The sequence below is a fragment of the Lactuca saligna genome, chromosome 8 (genome assembly GCF_052625555.1).
Source record: "Lactuca saligna cultivar CGN05327 chromosome 8, ASM5262555v1, whole genome shotgun sequence".
Lineage (NCBI taxonomy): Eukaryota > Viridiplantae > Streptophyta > Magnoliopsida > Asterales > Asteraceae > Lactuca > Lactuca saligna.
In genome coordinates, this window is record NC_136424.1 from 244,825,448 (window position 1) to 244,853,294 (window position 27,847).

General features: G+C 36.8%; 1 protein-coding gene across 1 annotated transcript; it reads right to left on the reverse strand.

The window, feature by feature from the left end:
• Nucleotides 1-24,789: 24,789 nt before the first annotated feature.
• LOC145010908 (F-box protein SKIP14-like) lies at nt 24,790-27,361 on the reverse strand. Its single transcript, XM_078969479.1, has 2 exons — nt 25,668-27,361; nt 24,790-25,566 (listed from the first exon to the last, which is right to left on the reverse strand). Exons 1-2 carry the CDS (start codon nt 26,598-26,600, stop codon nt 25,087-25,089), a joined length of 1,413 nt encoding a protein of 470 aa, XP_078825605.1. The 5' UTR covers nt 26,601-27,361; the 3' UTR covers nt 24,790-25,086.
• Between the last annotated feature and the right edge of the window lie 486 nt (nt 27,362-27,847).

Sequence of the window (27,847 nt, forward strand, 5' to 3'; positions counted from 1 at the left end):
TGTGTGTTTGTGTGTGGCCGAAAAGTGTAGTGTGTATACACTCTCTCAAAGTTTTCCAAGAGTTTGTGGTGATTTGTGATTCCATTTGAGGCATTCACACTATTGGTACTTGGCCCTCAAACTCCTTAAGAATCAATGTCATCAAAAAGGTATGTAATCTTATCTAATTCTTTTATGTTTAAAAGTACCCCATGCCATGTTAGATAGGTTATGAACCATGGAAAATTATTATTTTGCATGTATTTAGACTAATATAGATCCAAGGTTTATTAGGGTTGCATGCACACTTAGGAAGTGTTAGATTGCTCAAAACCCAACAATAAGAACCCAAACCCAATTAGGGTTTTTCACATAAAATGATGATTAGGGTTAAGTGTTTCTTACTTAACCCATTAAGGACATAATACATTAACTCCATCAATATATTGGGTCAATCATATAATTGTGGCCGGGCTTAATACATAATTCCGATTCAGTCATCTAAAAATGTCGGTCCTGACAGTCTAAAGCCCATATATCCAAAATTAGGGTTTTCTAAACCCTAATTAGGGTTTCCAACCCATGACAATATAATTAGGCCCAAAAGCTAAGTCCTTAGGCCCATTATGGTTTCATTAGGTCAATTAGGGTTGAATAAGTCGGGCACCACCCACTACCACATCGGGTAGTGGCGGTCAACGGCAGCTAATGGTGGCAGCCACCACTTCGTAGCCCCTGCTTGACAAATTCTTTTCAACTTAGGTACATAATTTATGCTTTTAGCCCTATCCATCCAAAATTCTTTCCTATTAAGTCCAAACGATACCAAACACCCCCTGACTACTGAAAATCTTTACAAAATAAGTCCCGAAATTACACTTTAATCCGCGAAACTCTAAATCATGTCATTTGACTCCTCGAAACCAACACCCCAATAAATATTAAGGATTTTAGGGCTACAATTTGTTCACCAGTTTTAGCTATGTATTTATTTAACAAACGGGATGTTACAACTCTCCCCCACTTAAATTAGATTTCGTCCTCGAAATCAGTCCTTACCATCCCGTACACGCCCGACAATTTAAACGACGTGGTCACAATCCCATGCATAATCCCAACCTTCCTAAGGCAATCAAAACCAACCCTCATAGGGCTCTACAATCTAAAGGTGAACACATTCCTTGCAACATAAACACATTACTCAATCTGAAACTTAAAATATTGAGATGGTCTGACTCCCTGACAGACTACACATACTGAACCATTGCTATTTCCATTCCATTTATCCCTTAAACTGACTATCCAACTTCTGATAACTGGAGGTTCTCACCAGAAAACAGAATCACAAACCAAATTTCCTGCAGTACACTTATACTTGACAGAAAATCATCCGGAATACCGAATTGTTGCCCGATTGTTGAACCAACGAGCGATCTTACATTCGCTCCACGCGATTTGTCACACCCCCAAACCAAGGATGGCGGAAACGTCCGGGGTGGAGGACTTCATGTATAGTATCACAACGAGTATAATAGTGCTCAAAGTAAATACAACCATCATAATTATAATTGAAAAAGTTACACCAATGTATATGTTTATATGTTTCAAATCAATTAGATTATGATGACAAAATGAACTGTTTGACGATTCAACGTCCCATCCTCAAAATGCTGTTGGTTTTTCCTGTTTCACTGATTTCTTGAGAATACAAGTTGTTTGAAAAAGTGTCAACACAAAAGTTGGTGAGTTCATAAGTTTTTGAGATAAAGAGTTTGGAGACCATTCTTTGTAAGGTGTTGTGTGTCACCAAGAAAAATCCAATATATTCCTTTTAAAAGTTATGTAGTCCTAAATCCAAGGACCAAGAATAAACAAGTATTTTCCAGACTTAATGATCTAACCGTGGTTTTAAATCGGCATAAAACCCTATTTGATTTGAGGGAAAATCCCGTAATGAATGACGTGTAGTCTTAAATACCAAGATCGAAAGTGTACAGTAATATCCGTACGTATTGAGATAGAAAGTGATTTTAAATTGACATAAAACCCCTTTTGATTATGAAAATTCCCATAAACTTTATGAGTTGTTAACTTCTTATGTGAGTCGCTATAACCATACTATGACTGAATGAACCTACCACGACGTTTATCAAGCGTCGCGAAACTGATATGACATTTGTCACCACATACCTGCCGGTCTAGTTGATGCATGCAACTCAGGCGTGGGGTGTTTAACCCAATATAGATCAATACACAACTATCATGTTCTCCCTACAAGAGACTCTGGATATAGCTACCAGGAATTTGGATCCCGCACTCGGACGTACGGGAAGAGAATGTCTAACAATTTAAGTTAACAAGTTTACGTGTGGTGTGCGTGAGTGTAAAACCTTTTTCTGCGGGAATAAAACCTTCCGAAATGTGTTTTGATGTGTTAGTGGAAACATAAACCATACCCATTATATTTTCTCAAAACGTTTAAATGTAATAGTTATAACTTTGTTTATTATGGTTAACTAATGTATTTGTGAAGGTAAAAACCCTTTTGTTTACCGATATGTATATGTACTTTTTACTAAAGTGAAGCAACATGCATTATAACAACAAATTAATTAACACACTTTTGTAGGTAAAAATCCATTTTTTTTTTTGATGTATGACTACATACTAAGTCAAAATCTCATCTATTTGTAAGAACATATTTTCACATAAAGATATACACCTTTCTCAACATGTTACAAGGTGAAATGAAATTGATAGCATTTTTCTGTTGTTAATATTTTCATTTACTGTTCTTAGAAAATTTATAGAAAAATCATCAAAGGTCCAAATCAGAATCTGTAAATTCTGAGAGTTTGAGAAATGAGTCTAGTTTGTTCATAATTTTTATTATGAATTTTAATGACGTCCAACTTGTGTGAAAAAGTCCATAATCACAGACTGGTCCGGATTGATGTTTGAAATGTTAGGCAGTTTTGTAAAAATCACCATAAATTGTAGAAAAAATGTATAGAGATGTGCAAGTAGTCATTTTAAAGCTAAGAATAGGAACTACTTGCACCTAAAACAGTTTTGAAAACTAAAATGTTTAAGTTGCCCAAAACAGTCCGCGAATGGAGTCCAACTTTTCTAATGAAAGCTGTTGGAAAAGTTTATTGTTGTTCTTGATGTTTTAACCTGTATCCCCCCCCCTCCTAAAAACATAAGAAAACGTGAAAATATAGGGGTATGAACTCACCTTGAGTGGTTTCAGTAGATAAGTGTTGAAGAAGAGAAGTGTTCAACTCAAGAACACTTGAAGGATTGCTTTGAAGATTCAAGAATCTAACACAATAATGATGGAGTTTGTGTAAGCCATCAATGATTTGAGTAGAATGAAGTGTAATTATCACAAGGAGGATAAATTATACTTACCAAGTGAAGGAGATAAGCTGGAAATGCCTTGGAACTCTTGTTTTTGTGAGAGGGAGTTAAAGAGAAAAGAGGTGTTTGATCTTTAGTGAAATGAGAGCAAATGAGTGAGAATGAGGAGAGGTAAGAGTCTTCAGCCTTTGACCATGAGTGGGGCTGGTCAAATGGTGGGGAAGGTACTCTTGAATGACCAGGTATGGTGGGGAGTACAATGGCTGCTCATGGGAATGGGTATGAGGTGGTTGTTTGTGTCAAATATTATGGTAAGATTCACACTCCACCTTATGATCTCACTTAATAGATTTTATTCTTAAATATATATTTCAATAAAAATATGTCTAAATTATGAATATTTAGGGTCTTATATGTTAAAATATTAGAGAAAATCCCGCGTTAAAATAATTAAAAACAAGCTTAAAATGCTAAAAATACTGAAAATCGAGTAGGAAGTGTTGAAATCCGAAGTTCAGGGCCGCAGGTGCTAGGGCTCGGTCATCAGCAGCCTTGGAATCCGGAGGGAGGTCTTGGTCGCGGAGGCGGATTCGAAGGAAAGGGGGAGTTACAGTCCGAAGTCAGGAGAAAGAGGAGGTTGCGGTTGGCTTGTTGCGGCTCACTGGCTGCTGTCGAGGCTGCGGCACGCATGCTGCGGTCCGATTCAAGAGGGTCCAGTCTCTAAGAGGCTTCAGTCCTAGGGGGAGGTTCCGGGTCCTTTTGGGTATTTCACTCGTTCTAACCTCGATTTAAGCGATTTTTAACCCAGTCAAAGGTCGGGATGACCCGAATGATCCCGAAAAATATGGGAACTTTTGAGAGAGATTTCACATTCTTAGAGAGATTTCTCATACAAAGAGAGATTGAGGAGAGATTTCACATTCTTGGAGAGATTTCTCATACAAAGAGAGATTTGGGATAGATTCTAGATAAAGAGAGATAGAGTGAAAATGATTGAGAGAGGTTTCGTGTGTGACATTTGTGAGTGTTTGGCTCCGCAACGCAATGTCTGTAAACCCCGTCAAGCCATGTTTTAAGGTCCTACACACTCCCGATGTGTGTGCAATAGTGTTTTATTGCTTTGGTTCGATATTTAGCATATTGACTATGGAAATTTAAACATACGAATTTTCCAATTGATGTTTTCTCATAAAAATAGCGAGTTGTTTAGTAATTACATAACGTAAACCCTAGTATACAAGGGTTAATTGAGGTGACCGGTTTGACTTGTTGACTTTATTTGACTTTGACTTGACCAAAGTTTGACGGTTGTCACACGATTCCCGAAGGAAACTTCGACTAGCAATAACTACCCTAGCTATATCGCCACTCATAGCTCCATCAATCCTTCTAGTCCACCCAACCACAGTAGTCTGACAACTTGTTACCATTGAATCAAATACGAAAAGTGAACGCTACTAGAATACTGTAGTCTTACATCATGTCCGATCTCTAACGACCTACCGTTTCCTGATTCCAATCATGTTGTGGTCTACCCACAATCTTACGAACTGACCCACCCTGACCTACTCATCTGAAAGAATCCATGAATGCTACGAATCATCCCGCAGTCTCACAACACTTCCCACACCATCTGACCGCTAGTGAATGCTATGGCTACCCTCACAGTCTTACAACTCTTTTCATACTATTTAACCACTCGTGAATGCTATGGCTCCCCCGTAGTCTTACAATACTTTCACCCTACTAACCATGAGTGAATGTTACGGCTCCCCCGTAGTCTTACAACACTTTCATCTTAACTGACCATTAGTGAATGTTACGTCTCCGCCGTAGTCTTACAACACTTTCACCACAACTGACCATTAGCGAATGCTACGGCTCCCCCGTAGTCTTACAACACTTTCATCCTAACACAACCGCAACCCAAAGCCTTACCCTTAATGTATCAATTCGAAACACATACAGAGTCGAGCATGTACTCGACTGAACACCCGAACTGTACTCAATTCATGACTGGAGCCCAGACCTGCTTTCCCAAATTATTTTATCAAGCCCCCCAAGAAGACGCGATTCACATGATGGGGAGTTTTACCGAACTCCAAACTTACACAAAACTCCAACCAAATAGCCACTTCGGCTGCTATTTTCCTCGATGGGGATGAGAAACCCATCCCGGTCTCATACCTGCCCCTGTCCTGAATACATGCGCCATTCTCCCCCACTTAGATTCGACTAAGTCTTCGCAACACATGAGATTTGAAGGATTCCTAATCCTTTTTACTCTTTAATAACCAAACTGTTGACAACATGTTGCTTACCCATGCTAGTGTTCTATTACTGGACTAAACTCCAAAAGACCACACAACTCCTAAAGATCAGACAAACACTTCCCGAATCCTAGCGAAACTAATAATCCCAAATGACTTGAAATGATGCCATGCTTATATCTTGAAGTCCAAATAACTGATACCCATACCAAATTCTCAGCAATAGACCACTTCCCATGGCATTTCCAAAAGCTAACCCAAGTATAATTATTGAGTCACCAATCCTGACCGTAGACCTTCTGCATCACGTCTCTGAACCGATCTCGACCATGGACCCAGATAACATTGAACACTCCAAACCAGCAAAGAAGGAAACGACTTTTCACTAACCACCCCATAACTCACGGTATGCAAATGGCATATGACAATGTTTAAAGGTATAAACCAAAAACAAGCAGGGAAACAAACCCAGAGATACACTTACTAAAACCCTTGAAACAAAAAACTCCCTCGTGTAGTTTCCTGCAAGAACTACACTGAATATGGCCCTCCTGGCCATTCAAAAGCTGACCCAAACTCTTGGGTCTCTTTCTAGGATCCTCCACTAAATTCACATGACCTGAACCTCTCAGCTCGAGGTACTCTAAATCGATCTTCCGCCCTCGGGCTCTGGGACCTATATTATTCAGGGTCTCACACCCTGACCCACTCACCAGCTCAATCATCAACGGCTTAACTATAATAGTTGGAGCAACCTCTACTCTAAACTGGGCTATTAACTACCCCCATGACTACAAGACATAGTCTCCAATCCCGAAAGTGCAATAGATCTCACAATCACTCATTGCCTCTTGATACAAGAGATCCAAATCGAACTCCAAAAGCCCTGCCAGTCCTTCCACTAAATGGCTCACCACCAGAGCCAGGACCAAACCCTGGTCCTTCCTCATGTGTGCTCCTCCTCATCTGGCAAAGCAGTTATCCTCACTATCAGATCATAACCAATAACTCTCCTTCCCATAAGCTTCTTAGATTCTCCAAGACTCTCACCGATTCGAGTATGGATCATGTGCTTTCAGTAGTACTGGCCCATGCCACCTTCCACACCTATCCATACTTTTCCAGCTATAAGTCCCCAAAAAATGCCTGTGTATCAATTAGATCCGTTTGATGGTGCGGAATCCCAATCAAACGGATGATGCCAGATCACAATAAGAAGAGAAGGAGAAGAAGATGATGATGAATCTTGTATGTATTGATTATGAATGAAGATCCGAATACAAGATTCACACACACTAACATACACTCTCTTTTCTCTCTCTCTAGAACACCTTCAAATGCACACACTTAAGCTCCTTGGTGTTCATCATCCTTTACTCCTCACCCTAACACCTATATTTATACTTGGAGAATATGTGCTTGGTGAACATGGGCCATAAACACCCATTTGGCCATAAACCTGACCGTAAACTCATAAACATTACATAAAAATACAATTTCCTAGAAAAGCAAAGTATAAACAATATTTTTGACCCAACATCAGCAATCCTCCTGAATCCTCTAAGTCCCCTACTCCACTGATGCACCAAATATCTGCTAAACAGCAACATAATACCCACCAAATCAACTCTTAGGCTCCCCCTCGGTTCCCAACCTCACCGAAGTGCCCCACTAACTCACTGGAGCATATCCTACACTTTCCTGGGTTTCAAACCTTGCTCTACCATTAGCTGCTGAAGAACTCCCCATGATACCAGTCATCCACCTCCTGGATATCGTCATATCCACTTGGTAGCTGACTCCCATCACTCAAGATTTCCACAGAGCACAAAGCAAGCAGCATTCGTGAAGTAGCACTCTGATCCAAAGAACTACCATAGAACATTCAGCCCACATACCACAACTTATGCTATCCACATCCATTTACCCTCACTATCGGCTGCCTTATGCATGCAAATTATACACAGAACAGGATCTAATATATTGTCGAATAATAGACTCAACCCTAGGACCACAACCAAACAAGGAACAAGAAATAAGGCCAAATCGATTATTCTAAGACTATAAGATCCTAATCATATACCATTTTAAAATAATACACTTAACAGTTACTATTACCAATAATCATTCTCATTCTAGCATGGCATCCAATATTCCCAAGGCTACAAGCACCACATATCAGGCCAATCTATTGTTGACTACTCAGCACTAGCATGAAAGTCTACCAGTTCATACAACATATAAAGTCATCTCCCTAGCCCTAACTAGCATGTGATTCATAGATTCATAAGTCAAGCCATAACAGTTAACATATATGGGTATTCTAGGGAAACTTATATACACCACACCCCTTTATTTGTCTTAGAAAAATCTTTTCATGAAAACATTTTTCTTTTAAACACTTTACAGGTCCTCAATTTGAGTTCAGACACACCTGAAAGTATGTCTGAATCCTTAAAACCAAGGCATTGATACCAACTTGTAACAACCCAAAAATCAAGGGTAAAAATTTTATTTTTATTATAGTCAAAACACAGATATCTTTGAATCCAAGTATTCCAAAAGCATTGCTAATTAAAACATTTATCAGAGTTTATCCCAAAATCACATAATGCGGAAAACACGGGTGTGTGCATTGCGATCAAGTTGAGCCCTTCCTTTCCAAAACAATGATACCTGAAACCATATACAAAACTGTAAGCACGAAGCTTAGTGAGTTCCCCAGAGCATACCCCACATAAACCATATCATGCATATACACATATAAAGATGCCATTGAAACCCTCCAAGGTATTATACATATAATCACATAAATCATATCAACTACACAAGCCATGCATATAAATATATATGGAAGCCATGGACACCCTCCAAGGTCTTACTCCGGGTGCCATAGGAACCCCCTCATGGTCTTAGCCCACTTCCATGGGAACCCCCGCATGGTCTTTACCAGCTACCAATCAAACCATACATTCAAACATATAAGCTAAACATGTAAACATATAAGGATGCCCTGGAAACCCTCCAAGGTCTTACACTAGGTGCCATGGGAACCCCCACATGGTCTTAGCCCAATGTCATAGGAACCCTCATATTGTCTTAACTAAGGATGCTATGGAAATCCTCCAAGGTCTTAAACCCTAGTGCCTCAGGAACCCCCCCCCCTCCCCCCCGAGGTCTTTACCTAGGATGTCGTGGAAACTAGCATACCAAATATCACACAATCAACTAGCATACAACATATAACTAATTTCCATGGGAACCCCCGCACGGTCTTCACATAAATACATAGTGTATCAATAGCACATTCCCAATAATCATCATAACTAGATAAATGGGTCGGCCTTGGTGCCTTAGACCCATTGGTATGGTGAGGAGACTCACCTGGCACTGCTGAAGTCCCGCGGATGTGCTAGACATTTGGAAAAAATTTAGAATGGTCAAAAATTAAAGCATTTGCAATCAATCCTATACCCGAAGCATATGGGACACGACGCATAATGTTTTATTTGCTATGTTCTCAAAATTCAAATTGTGAAGAGGAATGTCGTAATCATAATCGAAAATTTAAGAACACACTATGTACCTTTAACTAAATTTATTAACATTTCTCAACCTAAGCCTTTAGATTTGAAATGAAGCATAATATTCTCTCCCTTAATTATATCAAAACAACTTTACAACCCTTACGACTTTGCAAGGTATAACTCTTGTTTTCTATAATTAATATTGCCAACTTGCAATACGTGCCTTAATAATCATACAATCATAACATTTATGCTCCCACTATCATGATGATTATTATAAAACATAACACTTATGCTCCCACTAGCTTCGACATGTATTCATAAACATCTTAACTTTTAGAAAAACAATACTTATTGAATTTCTTAAGTTCATGTTTCTAATACTTAGTGCTTTGATAATCTTTTATCAAGGCTTCTTGAACTTATACACCTTTTCCTTCGATGGTTCATATGTGTGCCTAAACAATTAAGACTAATTGCCAAACCTCACAATTCAAATTATGGAAAGGGATACCGTAACCATAATCGAATTTGAGAATGCAATTTTACAATCACTATCTTCTTAAAATCTTTCTTAGTGAAAACATTTCCTCACAGTCATTTTCATGAAGGAGGAAATCTTATGACACTTAGATTTAAACGGTGTATTTGTTCCTATCCATATGAATTTGTCAAAACCAAAGTTTACGACAAATTCAAACTCATATGGATCGAACTTTCTTAATCTTGATTTCTTGCCTTTTGGTAGCACAGCTGCCCACCACGTCTTCCAAGTAGTTAAGCAGCTCACCTTTTCTTATCAATGTACTTTTCATTGATCAAGGTCCTTGCCTTTTATGCATTCAAATGAGAACTCATAGAACTCACATGCATAATTAACTCGATTGGATTGGCACAGAAACAAAATAATGTCAACACGATAGGTTGTAAACCTCAACTCGTGTGCTAGTGATGATCGATAAGGTTCATTTGATTTGTTCTTGAAACCTTTCAAGACCATTAAGACTTCCACTGACTCCTTGACATATAAGATTCTCTTGTCACTAACCATTTCTTAACAAACAAATCTTCAAGAGTTAGTGTAGCTTTTATCAAAACACTTCATAAATTGGTCCTAGTTGGTCTTTGTCTTATCCAAGACATCACAACTTTCCACATTTGATGAATGCTATAAACCTTTTTAATACTTTTCCACTCAATGTCACAATCTTAACTCTAAGACTTGTTTTGGAACGAAGTATGATTGACTTCTTGATTTAACCATTTCTTCAATTCTTCTTTCCTCTTCTTAGACATGCAATTGTATTAAGACTCACTTACAGGATCGATTGAGATATGGTTCTTAATCATTAAGACCTATCATAAAGCATAAAACGTACTCTCCCTTCTTAGAATGGAGAAACTTTTATCTTTCTGTCTACTTGATTCTTCTTATTCGTTCTGCTATTGATTTAAACCTTTTCAATCAATTCAGAATTACACTTTATCTTATAAGTATAATCATATTTACTAAACATTTAGTAAATCATGACAAATATCTTGTTACTCTTATGGTGGACTTGATCAATACACAACTTTGTGTACTCGATCTCCTAGACCTTCACTTGACACTTTGTCAAAGAATTAGTCTAATTTCCGAATATGAAATTTCTCATTCATCGTGCAACCAAGTTGCATGATTCCAAGTTTCTGTCCAATTGAAACTTGGGCGATGAGAAATTCTCCCTATTTGATAAACTCTCGACTTCCATAAATAACATAATAAGAACCAAATCCATTATTGCTAATAATAGAACATTCAAACATCAATTTTTCATATACGCAATTGCAAGGATAAATAAATAATATAAAATCAAAATTTATTTTATTGCGGAAAAAATTTGTCCTTACAATGCAATTCATTGAAAAACTATGCTAATACATCTTTCTTAGCAATCTAATTCTAACTCTAAGTAGCAGCTCAAGAATCTAATCTTCGAGAAATGCGATCGAAATCCATTCCTTCACGTTTAGATTCTGCTCACTTCTTCCCTTAAGCTTCCTCTCTTATCTTTGATTCTACAAAACATCAATTGTAATCTTATCACATTATGTATTAAGAATCTAGAATAGAGGCTTAAAAGAGTTAGTTAATGGATTTTACCTATATTAGAGCCATACATTTTGACTCTCCCATCTCTTAGATCTCTTAGGTAAATGGGGCAGCTTCGTCTCTAATGCCCTTTCTCTTGGCAAGAAAAGCAAATTGACTCTTTGGAACATGACATGGAACTACTTTAGACATTGCCTTTCTCTTATGATCAAACTCTCCGATCATGGCATGTCTTTCGTTGCCATTGTCTATATCCATAGAGGTCTTGAAGGCAGATTCACCAATCAACTTTGCTTTTCTTTTGCGCCAAACCATCGCTGATTCAGCAACAATAAGCATATAGGTGAGATCTATAAGGGTCACGTCGTGGTTCGTCGTATAGTACTCTCTTACGAACTCACTATACGAGTTAGGAAGTGACTGAAGAACCCAATCAACAGCCATCTCCTCACAGACAACGGATCCCAACATTCTTAACTTATCAATGTGTGACTTCATCCCTAGGACGTGTGCACACACCGACTTTCCTTCTTTATGTTTACTTGACAAAAGGGCTTGAGTGAGATTGAACTTTTCAAGCCTCCGAACTTGTGGGTTAGGGAGAATAATTGGAGGAGGTGGAGGAAGTGAAGCATGATTTTGTTGTTCCTCGATCGAATCGTGGAATATCATCTTCATGTGGAAAGCTTGTTCCACGGGATTTGGGAAGACCATAGTTGTCAAACTTTAACATCTAGAAAATGGGAGAAAATGAATTCAAGTTAGTTGATTGATTGAGTCCCTAGTAAATCATCCAAATGAAATACTAAGGCTAGGACCCAACACAATACGCTACAACCTAGAAAAGATGCCGTAATCTAGTTGCAGAATATTTGAAGGTAAGTGAATGACGATTCACTAATTTCCACCACGAAAAACGAAAAAGAAATTTAAGTTTTAAATCTATGAAAACTCCTAGATCCTTTGAGATTCATCGGACTTTCAATGGCATGTTTAAATCTCGATATGCCCCTCTTGTTTGTGACTGGGATGCCGAGGATCACAAAGCGGGTGTGAATAACCATGTAAACTGACATGGTGCCCTCACATGTTACGGTCACCTATTCGATGTGACGGTAAACAACACACGCTCCACCGAATTATGACAAACATTGAGTCACCCTTTGCTACCTTTGCTTAGAACCATTTAGTGTGCCGATAAACCACACACGCTCCACTAACGTCTTCGCAAGGGCACAAAGTGTAATTTCATGGAATTGCATCAATTCACTTTTGCCTAAGTAACTAAGATTGGGAATTTTATGAAAACATTTAGTTACTTTTATACTTCATTATACTTATAATGGAAGGTTTTTGTCCTATCCTACCCGTTCGGCTAACAACCCTCCACTAGTCAAGAGTGCAGTGGGTAAGAGTGGATACCCATTCAATCGCCATTTTATAGGCAATTTCCTTAAACACCCCTTATAGACCAGCTTCGTGAATGAGGTCTACTAACGGTAAGACTGACTTTTACTCATACATATATATAATGTTACACTTTTAATGTTATATATATAGTATAGGGTGTATTTTACACTTTTAAAATACTAGGTGGTCTAATTTAACAATTATACTTTTAATTCAATTAAATTGTAAACCTAAACTTTTTATGGATTTATTAAACTTCTTTTAATTATACACCTTAATTAATTAATAAAACCATAAGGGTGTGATTTGAACTTTTTCAAAACATTACTAGGGTTTTAGATTTTAACATTCCTAATTAAACTTTTAATCAACTTTTAAATTCCAAAACTTGAGGGCAAGTTTTGAAATATTTCAAAACATTAGGGTTTTAACTATTTAAAATTCAGAACTACAAAACTTTTGGGTTCAAATTTAAACTATAAAACCTAAAGGGGAAAATATGAAACTTTCCATAACAACAAGGATCAAATAACAAATAATCTAAATTAACAATTAATCACATAATTATCCATATTTGATTTATTTAATGATTTCTTGCAAAACAATTTATCAATTTAGTCAAAATAATTAATCAATTATCACATAAGGAAACAATTATCTTATTAATTGATAAATATCTTCAATTAGATCAAGAATATAGTCAAATATATCATAAAATCAGATTTATATTGATCTAATATGATAAGGTAACTATCCCAAAGCAAAAACAGCAAGAAAAATCCCGAGATATGCTCCATCTGACGAGTTGACTCGTCGAGTCAAGCTTGGACTCGTCGAGTCTGCATGGACTCGGCGAGTTCAGCTATGGACTCGGCGAGTCTAGCCTCCAAAACATCAAAAATCGAATTTTTGAACATGTAACACATCAATACAATTGAAACTTTTCTAGGCTCTGATACCACTGATGGTTTTTGGTCCTAAGAACATCCTATGTGCTCATACAAACCCTAATGCTTGGATCTAGGTTTCTCTATTGTACATCCAAATTATCCATGGCTATAAACCCTAATTCTAGCATTCAAATAATCATATTAACATGAGAATAGGTTTATAATGTTACCTTGATTGTTATGTAGCAATAACAATCCCAAATCTCCTTGTATTGACTTTGGAAGGCTTAGAGTCACAAGTGTCACTCCTCTAATGGTTCACAAAAACCATAAGCAAGAAGATGAAGAGGAGAGAGGATGGAGGCTACCAAAACTCATGTGAAACCCTAGCAAGAAGCTTAGCCACGTTTTTGGTCCTTAAGGGATCTATATATAGTGAGGCAATTAGGGTTATCTAACAAGGAAACCCTAATTTGGATGCTTAAGCCCTAAGCAACCCATGGAGCCCTTTCCTTAAGGCCTTGGATGATTTCATATGGGCTTCCCCCATAGAATTCGTCCACCTTATAATATGAGGCAATCCATGGCCCAAATTGTAATTATCTTATAATTACAATTCCAGTCCCTTAAGTTTAATTAATCTCTTTTAGTCACAAAACTAATTACCAATTAATTATTGACTAATATTAATTAAACAATATGATTTCTCCTTTAATATATTATTCCCATAATATATTAATAAATCACATTTAATCCTTTCTCTCCATAAATCATCCTATCAAGTTGCTTTGGTGAAGGCAACCCAAAAGGACCATGCACCATCGGGTCAAGTACATACCAAAATAGTTATGGACTTAGACACTAATCCAACAAAAACTCTCATTCCTGGTTGACAGATTCTCGAACTATCAACATCAAAAGGACACCCAATTAATAATCGGGTTCCAATGCATAACCACAACTCCATACTTGGGGTAAGAAGGCTCTCTTACCCCTAACCTCATTTGGTTCAAAACAAAGGCCCAAACTCAAACTCTGAAGCCAAAATCCTAATAATCAATTAAAGCCCAACATATGGCCCAATTTTCCAAATTTTAGCTTAAGGCCCAACCATTTATTCTTGTCCAAACACTTGGCATTCTAATGGCCCTATAGCTAATAATCCTCAAGGCCTAATTATGGCCAAATTTTCCAAATTGTGCCCAAGCCTTTCCAATGGGCCTTATCCTAAGACCCAATGATTTCCATAGTCCATAAGCATGTTCCCCATTTGGCCCATAAAGGCCCACAACAAGTCAGTCCAAGAAGTGGCCCAATAAGAACCCAAACCCAATTAGGGTTTTTCATATAAAATAACAATTAGAGTGAAGTGTTTCTTACTTAACCCATTAAGGACTTAATCCATTAATTCCATCAATATGTTGGGTTAATCATATAATGTGGCCAGGCTTAATAAATAATTCCAATCCAGTCATCTAAAAATGCGGGTCCTGACAGTCCAAAGCCTATATATCCAAAATTAGGGTCTTTAAAACCCTAATTAGGGTTTCCAATCCAATTAGGCCCAAAAGCTAAGTCCTCAGGGCCATTAGGGTTTCATTAGGTCAATTAGGGTTGAATAAGTTGGGCACCACCCACTACCAGCTCGGGTAGTGGCGGTCAACAGCGGCTCACGGCGGTGGCCACCACTTCGTGGTGGTGGTTATGTGTTTTGGAAAAAAACATCCAAGCATCCCAAAATAACAATCTCACGCACAAAAGCACACAACCACCCAAGGTGGTGGCTGGTGGCGGCAGAATGGCGGCGTGAGGTGGCAACACCACCTTACGGCGGTGACAAGTTGTTTTCTTTGATTATTATGGTCGTACAATACATTTTACATCGAAATATCCAAATAAACACACACACATAAAGTAACACACAAACACAGCCGCCCTGTGGTGGCAAGCAGTGGTCGGAAGTGCTAGCCACCACCCCACGGTGGTGGTGGTGGCCCTCTTGTGATTTCCGGCCGAGAACCGTACACACACACGCTCTTCAGTTTGTTGTTTGTGAAATAGATCCAGCCACCCACCTGGTGGCGTCCGATGGCGATGATGGAAAGAAATTGAGGGCAACAGCAGCAATCACCAGTGGTTTTCGATGATAGTGGGACAGCCGGAGGAATCGATGTCGTTAACGGCCGCATGGGCTGCGACGGACGTCGGTTAAAGCAGCAATCGAAGAACACCAGTCACAGGTGAATAGTCGCGTGGCGACGAAGACCACGTCAATCCAACAGTGGAGAAACAAGTGGCGGAGGGTAGTTGCTCAAAACAATAGCAGTGATGCGACGTCGTAAATAAGTGGAGAAGGAAGATGGTTGTGTGAAACCCACCGGGTACAGCAGCAGCAACCTCGCCTCACGGTTTTCCGGCGACCCACATGAAGATCTTTGTTGCTCATGGCATTACTGGTGATAGTAGAGTTGTGGATGGTGGCGCTCTAAATCGACTAAGCGACGGTCGGTGATGGGGATATAAGGTTGGCGGTGCCAAAGGTAGTCACTTGTGAGGGTGGCGGCTGAACAAATTATTAGGGTTAGGGTTTGAACGAGGGGGGTGACGGGTTATATACCCCGCCCTATAAGGCTTTATCCCATAATGATGCCTTTAGTCCCACATTCTCCTTTTCTTTCAATTTAAATCCTTAATTTACCATTTAAACCCCTCCTTCTAAAAACCCGTACAAATCAAGTCCAAAATTTTACCAAGCAGACCCTGCTTGACAAATTCTTTTCAACTTAGGTACATAATTTACCCTTTTAGCCCCATCCATCCAAAATCCTTTGATATTAAGTCCAAATGATACCAAACACCCCTTGACTACTAAAAATCTTTACAAAATAAGTCCCGAAATTACACTTTAACCCTCGAAACTCTAAATCATGTCATTTGACTCCTTAAAATCAACACCTCAATAAATATTATGGATTTTAGGGCTACAATTCATTCAAAAATTTAATCTATTTATTTATTTAACAAATGGGATGTTACACTTCCCTAAGGCCCATAGCCTTATGATGACTAATGACTGGGCCACGGACCAGAATAATGAAACGATTCAAAACCGAGTGTTACAAGTTTCCTCATTATACTATGTGTTATAATATATATCCTTGTATGCTAGAATATAGGAGTAGTGGTATGTTGGTTAGGGTACCAAGAGGTCGGTGATCGTCCAGTTGAATTCCATAGGGGTTGTATGCAGTCATATAGGATAGCCTGAGAAGTCTTGATCTAGTCTTTCCTGTCTGTTCCTTGTTGGTTGTTGGCTCTAGAGTAGGATCACATGTTTAACTGTCTATCTCACCTCTGATTACATATAGTCATGCATTCATTAGTGATATGTAATTTGTGACGTAAAGTACTATATGAGGCCGGGTATGAGGTAGTGAGTTGTTACATAGGTAAACTAGTGTAGATAACTACATGTGTATATGTTCTTGTTTGGTTACTTGTTTGATTTATATGTCGACATAGCGGGTAATAGGTTAAGGTGGTCTTGTTGTGTGCAGTAGGACAATATACCTAGGCGGGCCAATGATATGTACTAGGCATGGGAGATGGGTCAGTCCATGAGGACCCGATGAGAGTGGTCCATGTGTACTGTAAGCCTTGCAAGGCTGCCCAGTCATACTGTAGGCTCGGGAGAGTGATCCAGGTGCAATGCAGGCCTTGCGAAGCGGTCCAGTCAGACTGAAGTTTCATGTGTGCATGCATTGTATGTATATATGTTGTGGGTGGTATTTTGGGGCAAATCACTAAGCTTTAGCTTAAATTTATGGATTAAATGTGTTTTAGGTAGCACTGGTGATTGTGGGAAGGCGAAGGCGTGACTATACACACTCATCAACAACATTGGATTTTCTTATCTATTATATTACTCTAATTTTCAATTAATTTTATTTTGAAGAAATGGTTTTTTTTTTAACTTGGATTTTATGGAAATGGTGTTTTACCTTAATCAAAAATGAAAATTTTGATTGTGAAAATGGGACGCTACACGAACCATCGCAACTTAGGGTTTCGGAACCACTGTTTATGTGAGATTAGATCTCTGTTTGAAGATCTATTGACTAATTTTAGGTTTTTAGGGATTTCAAGTAAGATTTTGGTTTCGTTTGGGTTTGAGATTAAGGTCTAATTTTGATTACATGTTTCATATTATGGTTTCATTTTGGTTTGGGTGGTGACTAGCAGTAGTTGAAGGAGGTGTTGATGGTGATAGGTGGTGGTTGTCAGAATTGAGGAGGACAAGGAAGAGAGAGAGAGAGAGAGAGAGAGAGAGAGAGAGAGAGAGAAAGAGAGATGTAATGATACAAGGTTTTCTAAACATGTAATTTAACACTTGAACCAACGACGAATAATATAATTCACTCGTTACCTACGCAGTTAATAGCGCGTTATAGTGGTGCTATAGTAGTGTTTCATGGAGGTGTAAGAACGATATTTACCAAATAGTGGTGATGCTATTAGCTCCGCGATTTACCGTTATTTACCGTAATTATGGTTACCGCTATAGCAGCATTACAACTGCTATTTTAATAAATTCCATTTTGGGGCTTTTTTACATAAAAGTAAACGTTTTTTGTGTCATTCGATTGATTAAAATTGGTTTTGCTTAGCCTAAATCAAAAAATTGATTAATTTTTAGGTCCATGACAGTTTCCACTAAAACAGTATATGTGTTGTCATGTTAATTATGTTCAAGACTTGAAGTATTGTGGTATGATTAACTGTCAAATTACTTAATCGTTTTATTTTCTAACTTTGATTGTGTTGAAGTATGATTAACATGCTAAGTATTGCTTATTTTTTCTTGTTAGTTGTGTTAAAGTATGATTAACTATGATATTGGTAATAGACATATGAAGAAAGATTAACTAGTTATGATATGTGAAGCATGATTAACTGATTAGCCAGATTGAGTTAGTAACTTAATACTAATTTTATTCTAGCGATTAGCTAGAATTGTGAATACATGTTTCTATAGTTGTTAAAAACAACTACACTAGATTGAGTCCCATAAGGCCTGAAAGGACGACTTTGTCTCGCTCAAGAATCACCATATTTGGGACCAAAAGTTCTATAAATGAAAAAATGGTTAGATCTACAAGATTGAGTGATCAAGTTATGAACTTTTTACCTCCAAGAGGTTGCTAGCAAGTGTAAGATCCCAGGTCTAAGTTGCTTCCATGTCACACCCCAAAACTAAGAACGGCGGAAACGTTCTGGGGCGGAGGACGTCATGTATAATATCGCAACAATGTAAAGTAGTAAACAAGAAACAACATCATCCATTGCATTAATAATATAATTATTATACAAATGTGTTCTGTCAAATTTTGATAAACACTAAAGCATAAATCAAAATGAAAGATAAGTCTTGAACAAGCTCCATCTTCCTTTCTCCTTGCATCGGTACCTATCTATGATGACCTGAGGATACAAGTAATTTTGAAAGCGAGTATCAGCTTTAAAGCTGGTGAGATCATAAGTATTTAGTGTCTAAATTTGTACGTAAGTATTTGTATGTAAGAATTTGTATATGAACTGTAAGTATGAAGATGTTTGTAAAACAACTGTAAACATTTGAAAAACCCTAGAAATCCCTATGATTCCTACTAATAACAACATGAGTCTTCTACCAAGACTTAACTGTTCTGAATTTAGTCTTCTACCAAGACCTATCTATTCTGAATGTAGTCTTCTACCAAGACCTAACTGTAATGGTATTTGCCGTTGGTACTCGGGCAAATAACAATGTTAACTGAAGACATTCGTGGATGTACATTTACCTCTGTTGCTAACAGCTAGGTATAGGAATAGTCAGTCCCCAATAGTATACCTGTAATGGTATCAACCGTTGACATCCGTGGATGTGCTTTTACCTCTGTAGCTAACAGAGATTCTAGGAATGGTCAATCCCGCAATGTATCCTTGGGTACTAGGATAATAAATCCATTCTATCTTGTCGATTATGTGGTTGAATCACAAGCTAAAGATAAGAATGAGGATTATATAACAGAATCTATACATATATAATGTACTAGTAATTCTTGTAAGTGTACTCATGTAAGTATAATCATGTGACCATATCTATGTAGTAGTATGGTATTGTACTGAAATGTTCTAGCTAGTATTGTACGTGCTCTCTACCTAGCAAGTATAGTAATGTACTCGTTCTAGTATCGTTGTATATGTTCTCTTTCTAGTATAGTTGTATATGTTCACATAGTAGTAAGTATTGACTCATGAATGAACTGACTCATAGTATGGTATTGTGTTCTAGTAATAGTTCTAGTATCTTCCTAAACTACCCATATGGTAGTTTACTAGTAATCTAACTGGTACGTATGGACATGGATGTACACCCTTGCTACCCAAGGGCATGGGATGAACTGGAAGGACCCTTTTATGACTATATATGTACACATGATATATAACTAATATTTAAACGACTTTCGGACGAATACCCTTTATCCCACTAGACCACATCTCAAGCGCGAAAAGGAAATAGGGTGGATAGCCTTCCTAAGTCTTTTAAACATTTCTTATATAAATATACATATAGAGGCATGAAATTTATAATATAAAAGCATAAACAAGTTTGGTAAAAACATTTGAAACATAATTATTATCTTAAGAAATGACCGACTTGATGCCAATCTATAAAACAATTTGAAGGCATGGGTTTGATAAAACAGTTTAGTATAAAGAAACATTTGTTTGAAACACAGTTGTAAATAAGTTTGAAGTATGATATACAGAGTAAACTGTACAATGTAATAAGGAGTTTAAAACATATAAAATGTTTATAAAAATCATTTGAAGTAACGGTTTGGTAAAACGGCTAATGAGTAGCCAAATCATTTGAATGTTGTATATTAATCACATGTGATTGATGTAATAACTAGCATAATTCTACTTATTAATCGCATGTGATTGATATAATAACTAGCATGATTCTACTTGTATCCCCCCATAAAACATTTAAAAATAGTTTAAAACATTATTTAAGGGGTATGAACTCACCTGCAGTATGTGACTGGAATTGAACGGACTGTTATCGTAAGGAAGGATCGGACAAGTGCTCGGTGTCAAGTGAAGACTTTAGACACACACAATGATCCTAATTACATATGAAGACATATGTATATAAATAATTAGTGATTAAAACACTAATTATACAAGTATAAACATTTAAACGCGAGGAAAACACCTTTGGTCAAGTGCTAGGAGGCTAATGGGTTGCAACAAAGGAGTGCAATGCCCCTAATGGGAGTTTATGGTCTAAAGACCATATGTTTTGGAGTTTACAGACCAGGGGAGTAAACTCCTGGCCGTAAACTCTCAACCAAGTCTCTAAATGAAGCTTAGAATTATTACAACTCTAGTGGTGAATTGTTTTAAGGTTAAATCAAGTGTTTGGGTGCCATATTAACTCCTTTAAGGAGTTTACGGCCTTGGGACCATATTCCCTTGGAGTTTACGGCCGTAAACTCCCTTGGGAGGGTGATTATGGTGTTTTCAAGTCTCAAACATTTCAAGGTAATGATCTATGTTGGGTTCTAGTCATAAGGAAGGAGTTAGGGTGTCATTTGACCCATTTATAGGTGTTTACGGCCCAAGAGTTTGTCTTGGCCGTAAACTCCTCAATACTAGTGATTTCTTATGTTTTCTAGGCTTTAAACACTTTAGGGTACTTGTCCTCAATTAAACCTAAGCCTTAGGAAGTGTTTCAAAGCATTTTGGGTACTTAAACATGGAGTTCACGGCCCAAGAACTCCTTGGCCGTGAACTCACTTTCATCATTGTTTCCTAATGATTTCGGTGTCCTAACTATGAAATGAAGGCTTCTAGTTCGAGTTCTAAAGCTTTGAGGGTCATTGGAACCCTTTAGGACCTTAAAATGGAGTTTACTCCCCAAGAATGTTCTTGGGCGGTAAACTCCCAAGTCTAGTTGTTTTGATATGTAATTGATGTTTCTAAACATAATCTAAGCTATATAACATAACTAGATCGAAGTACTCACAATTTGGGATATAAACCCGAAGATCCGTGAGAGAGAATTTTGGCTTTTCTCTAATTGGAATTCAACTAATGAACCATTTGGTTCAGTTTTCTATATATAGTCCTGGGATTTTGGCAGAAAATATTTCTATTCTCGGAATGAACTCTAATATCCTAGAGTATTGGAATAACAGTGTTGCACAAAACCCTAGTGCATCCACTCTCCTAATATCTCCTTAAGTGTAAAAAATCCTGAAAACTGCCAAATTTATACTCGAAATCTGAGTTTTCACTGTAACTGTTCTACTTCTATTGGCTTCAAATGGTTTGTTCAGAATGGAAATTTCGGGTTGTCACATTCCAAGCTTCAAGTTCCTTGCACCAACTTCTCCTTCTACAAGAACACCAAAAAGGCACACAAATGAGCTCAAAACACTCTTCTCACTTAGGGTTTGCTAGAGGGTCGAACTCTCAGATATGGGCTGATGAGAGAATGATAAATGAGGCTATAATGGTGTTTATCTATGGACCAAACCCAAAAAATTAGGGTTTGAACTTCCTACATGTATGCCCTATGTACGAGGTGTATGCCTAAGGTATTAAGGTTTGCCCTAGTATGCTCAGTGTACACAACGTACGCCCAACGTACTACCCCACCGCCCAAATTTAACAAAATGCCACTATAGGCCATTTTGCATTCTTTCTTATACTCAGTAACTAAAATGCAAAAATTATTCGTACATAGAGTTACAATTGGAAATACCTAACATCAAGATGTTACAAATGAAGGATTGTAGATTTTTACAATGGACGCACATGAACCGAATTATAACAAAACTGACATTCTTTTTTCGTTTAAATTTTTTTAGGCTATGTTTTTTATCGAAAAAAAAAACCGAATATATCATTGTTCATAATTTTTTGTTGTCTTTCCATAGAGATTCATATTGATATACAAAAAATGATTTTTTTTTTCAAAAAAACTCATTTCATTTCTTTGTTTTTTGAAAAGCTAAGGTCTAATTTTTATCGAAAAAATTTAATAAATATACCAAAATTCATATTTTTTTGGTACTCTTTAAACATAGATTCATATTTACGTAAAAAAAAGTACAAATTCATATTGTAGATCTGAGTATATTCACAATGTTAATAATTGTAAGTCAGATTTACCTTATGAATGTTAAAATTGAAATATTTACAGTTCAGATTCACAATGTGAATCTGAACTAATCGAGTTTTTTTTAATCGTTGATGATATTTATTAATATAGACAAAAAAATTGAGATTTTTTCTATAATTGTTTTTTTTTAGAAAAAATAAACTTAAATATTGAAAAAAAAAACAAACAAACAAAACAAAGTGGGGTTTTTTTTAAAAAAAAAAAATTATATATCATGGTGGATCTCTATGGAAAGATGACGAAAAATTATGAATAACGGTGTATATTCCATTTTTTCGATAAAAAATGTGGCTTAAAAAAATTTTAAACGAAAAACAAAAAGTTGGTTTTTTAATAAGATGTGAGTTTTATGGTATAATATGGTGTATGTGCATCTAATGTACAAGTGTACATTCATTTCCTTGGTCGTTGATCGTTTTAAATTCCAAGGCTAACGATTGGTTCCTTATTAATAATGGCTCTCTATTGGTTGGCATAGAATGTAATTTGATTTCTGTTTGGTTTGCTGATTTCACAAATGAATTGGAAAATAAATTTTGTAATATGATATAAATACCCTTTAATGGCTTTTTTGTACCTTATTAGTATAAAAAGGAATTAAATGATGTTTTAAAAAGCAAATTTATCAAGCACAAATGTAAATGAAACTAAAAAATTACAATTGTTAACTTCATTTTGTCATTATTGGTTATCAATCATGGCTTTTAGTAATTTATGGAATTTAATCTTATCTTTTCAATTAAAACAAACACTAGTGGTAAAATGAGTGAACACAAAAAGAAAAGAAAAAAACTACGTTGGCAAATAAAGAAAATACCACTTAGGCAAAAACACAAACACTTGGTGTGCATAATTATAAAACGGTTGATTGCACGTCCCCAACAGGAAATCCAAACCAGAAAATCTATACGTATACATGTAAAGAGAATATTGATACCTTATAAAAAAAAAGCAAGATGAAATAGAACCAGAGATGAAGAAGAGATGATGAAGTAGAGATGAAGTATAGTAGCACAAATGTAACTATATTATGTAATTGTCTATCACAAAAAGATGAAAGAACAAACGAAAATGTATAAAAACAATAATAAAACACAATTGATTGCAGAAAATAGAAGGATTTGGGTCTTACTTGTGAATGAAGACGATACAGAAATGACGACCCACAGAAGATACGGTAGCACAACAGCAATGATAAATAGATGGAATCGTTTGGAAAATACCGGTTGCAAATATATATATATAACCGAGAAGAAAACGTAATCGTAGAAGTGATATGTAAATCACGTAAATGATTTTTTTTCCTGATTTCACGCATAGACAATTGGAGGATAGTTGTGTAATTTAAAATAAAGATAATGAATTGAACGTAAATTCTTGTTGAACTGTGAAAAAATTATTAATCTTTCAAATATGGAATTGAATCATTATTATGGAAATCTAATTCCTTTTGTTTTGTTAGCCAAACACGTTTTTTACCGGAATTTAAGTTCCAATTCCCTTTAATTCCTTTGGATTTTACATTTTACATAAATTATCCTTATAACTTTGTTTCGTTTTGCTCAGTTTAGTCCTCATGCGAACCCTCTATTTTGAATTAAAATATCGCTATTAAATAGAAGGTAAGAAACCATTAAAACACGAATCAGATACAAACTTAAATGACCAAAACCACAATAAAATATATTCATAAAAACCATCTCCACAAAATTAAAAAATCACGACTGAAACCTCTAACTTCTTGACAAGCACTTGCAAATGTAAATAATCACAGAATATAAAAAACATTCCTTTTTTTTTTTTTTTTTGTGATCAGTGGACAGCTCTGGATTGAGATTCGAACTTTGGCCACTCAAAAAGTGTTTAAATCCAAAAGATCAAAAAAGTGCTTCAATCCAAAAAATCACCCCGGTGATATTTCCAAGTTCATTTCATTCTTTCGTCATCCATCCATAATATAAAAATAATTATATTTAAGAGCATTTCTAAAACTGAATATAATAAACATCGTCCCCAATCATAAATGAACATTTCAAGTAAAATTAAAATCCCAACATCAACATAATCAAACTACAAACCAAAAATAAAACATAACATAGAAATGATATGATATGATGAAATCATAAAAAAGGGTCTAAAATGACCCACGCCAGCCCAATCCCATAGCCCAAACCGGTCCCCTAACCATATCCCACATCACCGGTTCAAAAAAACCCGAGAGCCCAAGCCCAAGCCCAATTAACCATCATGACATCATCACCTGGCCTCATAAGATTCCAATACTTGCCATATCCCATATGTCACGTACCTAACTAGATTAGCCACGTGGCAACTGTTTCAAACACTCTGAACAAAGATACTCCAATGAAAACGTTTCTTCATACTCACTATTGTGCACACACCTCCCACATTCACAACAACGAGGTATGCAAATTATGCAAGCCCTACAAAAATCAGGACATTCATCTTTCTTTTCTTGACAGCTGTCACCTGGACAATCGTAAACAAGCCTCAGATTTTGACATCTAGGGCACACTTCAACATCTATTGCTCGATCATCATCCGATTCTGAATACAAATTCCCACGATGATAATAACGCGGATTCAGATCATTATCGCGATCGTTTTTCTCAATTCCCAAAAGTTGTTTCAATTCTTCAAAGTGTTCGATTGTTATTCCATAGAATCCACCTGTTCTTATATGTCTGATTCCACCCGATTCAGCAATTGAATTGAAGGATTTTAGATTGTTCAAGATTCCCTCGATTGTAAGTCTCGTGCATCCTGGAACAGATAACTATACGAAAAAGTAAAAAGATTGAATTACATAAAATCGTGGAGTAGAAATAGAATTACAATAAAAAAAGTTGAAATAAGATTGAATAATTGTTTGTTTACCTTGGTTAACTTTGGATTGGTTTTGAGAACACGTTTGAGAGCATCATCGGTGATTTTGGGGCATTTTATTAAGCTGAGACAATGCAGATTACCTTCAGCCCTATTGGTTAACTGAACAAGAATGTCGTCGGTGATTCTTTCATTCAATGGCTGATCGATGTGAAGATTTCTCCATAAAAGAGAATCGTTACGAATGGTGGAACATAAAGATCTACAAACACGTTCCACCAATAAAAGGTCTCTAGTTTGAAGATAACTAAGAGCTAGAACAAAAGCCTCGTGAGGTTCTCCTCCAATAACATCAGGACAAGATGACGAAATATTTACAAATTCTTCAGATTTTGGGACAAGAACACTTGGACTCCCATGATCGAAAGACATTATGACATCTACATTGTGTTGATCTTGATCAACCATCGTATATGATGTTGGAGTGGGAGTACGAGTAGGAGTAGGAGTAGGATATTTATCTTGATACATGAAATTGGTAGGAAAAGATTGGAACCTCATAGCACTGCTCCAAAAGAAATTAAAACCTGCAAATAACCCGTAATCTTCCTTGTGATTTGTGATTCTGTTCCTCATGTAATCGCCATAATCCATTTCTAAATCACCCAGCCATCCTGTAATGGCGGTAAAAGTGGTACTGATGTCAATCTCCATGCCAAATGGATCAGATGGCAACATGTCAATGATATCTTTTGATACAGAATCTGGTGAGCCACTCTTGTCGATTATCTCTCTTCCATGGCTGAATCGATCATGTAATTCTCCATGAACATGACCATGTCTTGGCTTTCCATAACCATCTCCCCCTTTATCCGACATGCCTTCGACACCATACCCACCGTTCACCATTCTCAGTGGCGAAACCAAATTGTCTTCCGACGTATGAGCAGGGAAAATCGGACGCTGAGAAAAATTCAATGCCATTTCCTATAACCCTAATAAGAAGTTGTGATTTCGCCGGAAATGAAACCGAAATCGAGGAAACTGGGACGAACTAAACGACAAAACGAAATAAGAAAAGAGGAAGAAGTCGCTGATATTTTTAATCGTTTTATTTTTCAAACTTTTTATTTTGGGGATGATTACCTATACCTAAAGTAAACAAAAGTAGAACATACGTAAGATATTAACAAGAAAACCCTCAATTTTGGGGGCAAACTAAAACAACGCGCCAAAATTTCACAGAGTTTCTTGTATCAGCTATAATACAAAATATAGACCGCGTGAGATGATTAAAAACGAACACTGTACAAATAAAGAATCAACGAATAATAACGCCCTAACGTTCAAAACCGATACCTAAATTGACGTAACCAGAACACAAAAACCAATCCGAAAGAACGGAATCAAACAAATTAACAAGTGGAAGAACACAACCTGATTGAAATACCAAAAAACCCAAACTTTTACTCCAAACGAACGCCAATCGACAGAGTTTGAACAGAGAGAGAGACAACAGAGCCAGTGTCCGTGGATCGAATTAATCAAATCGCCTTTAGCGTCGATATTCTATCGAATGAATGCAGATGACATGGAAGGAATGGAATGGAATAGAAATTGGATCCGATATGGAGGAATCTGTCGATGGAGTCCGAAGATTTCTAGAGAGAGAGGGGGAGGGAGAGAGAGAAAAAAGGAAGGAAGGGGGTAATGTGTAGAGAGAGAAAGAGTGTGGGAAAAGAGATGAAGGGAATTGTGTTGTAGGGAGTATTACTATGACTAGAAGAGGTGGATACCGACACGTGTCTGGTTGGTAGGGTTTTACTGCTTCTTCGATATAAGATGTGGCGGGAGTCCAAAACTGAAAACTCCAAATCGATCTATTTTTGCGCCTCACCGTTCGTCATGAAAAGTTACCGGTCACCGGTAAATACCAACGCCATGGTAATTAATGGTGAAAAAGAACTTGTGCCTCTATTTTGCTGGACCTCACTTCCTATTTTTCCTCTTTTCTCATTGAATACGTATGCAAAAAAAAGGTGTATAAATTATTATTTAAAAATTTCAAGTAAATTGGTTTAACAATATAATTTAATGGTTTGATTTGATAGCTTAAATATTAGTATATAATTTAAATGGTTGATGTCTATCTTTTATATTTTAAATACGATGGTTTGAACTTTTTGTACTTTATCTATTTTTATCATTGTCTTTGATTTCTAGATCCAATG

Excerpts from the sequence above, each read along its gene's own strand:
- LOC145010908 (XM_078969479.1), bottom strand. The coding sequence starts at position 26,600 with ATGGCATTGAATTTTTCTCAGCGTCCGATTTTCCCTGCTCATACGTCG. Across the intron at positions 25,567-25,667 it reads CCAATCCAAAGTTAACCAAG|TTATCTGTTCCAGGATGCAC; the intron begins GTAAACAAACAA and ends TTTTTCGTATAG.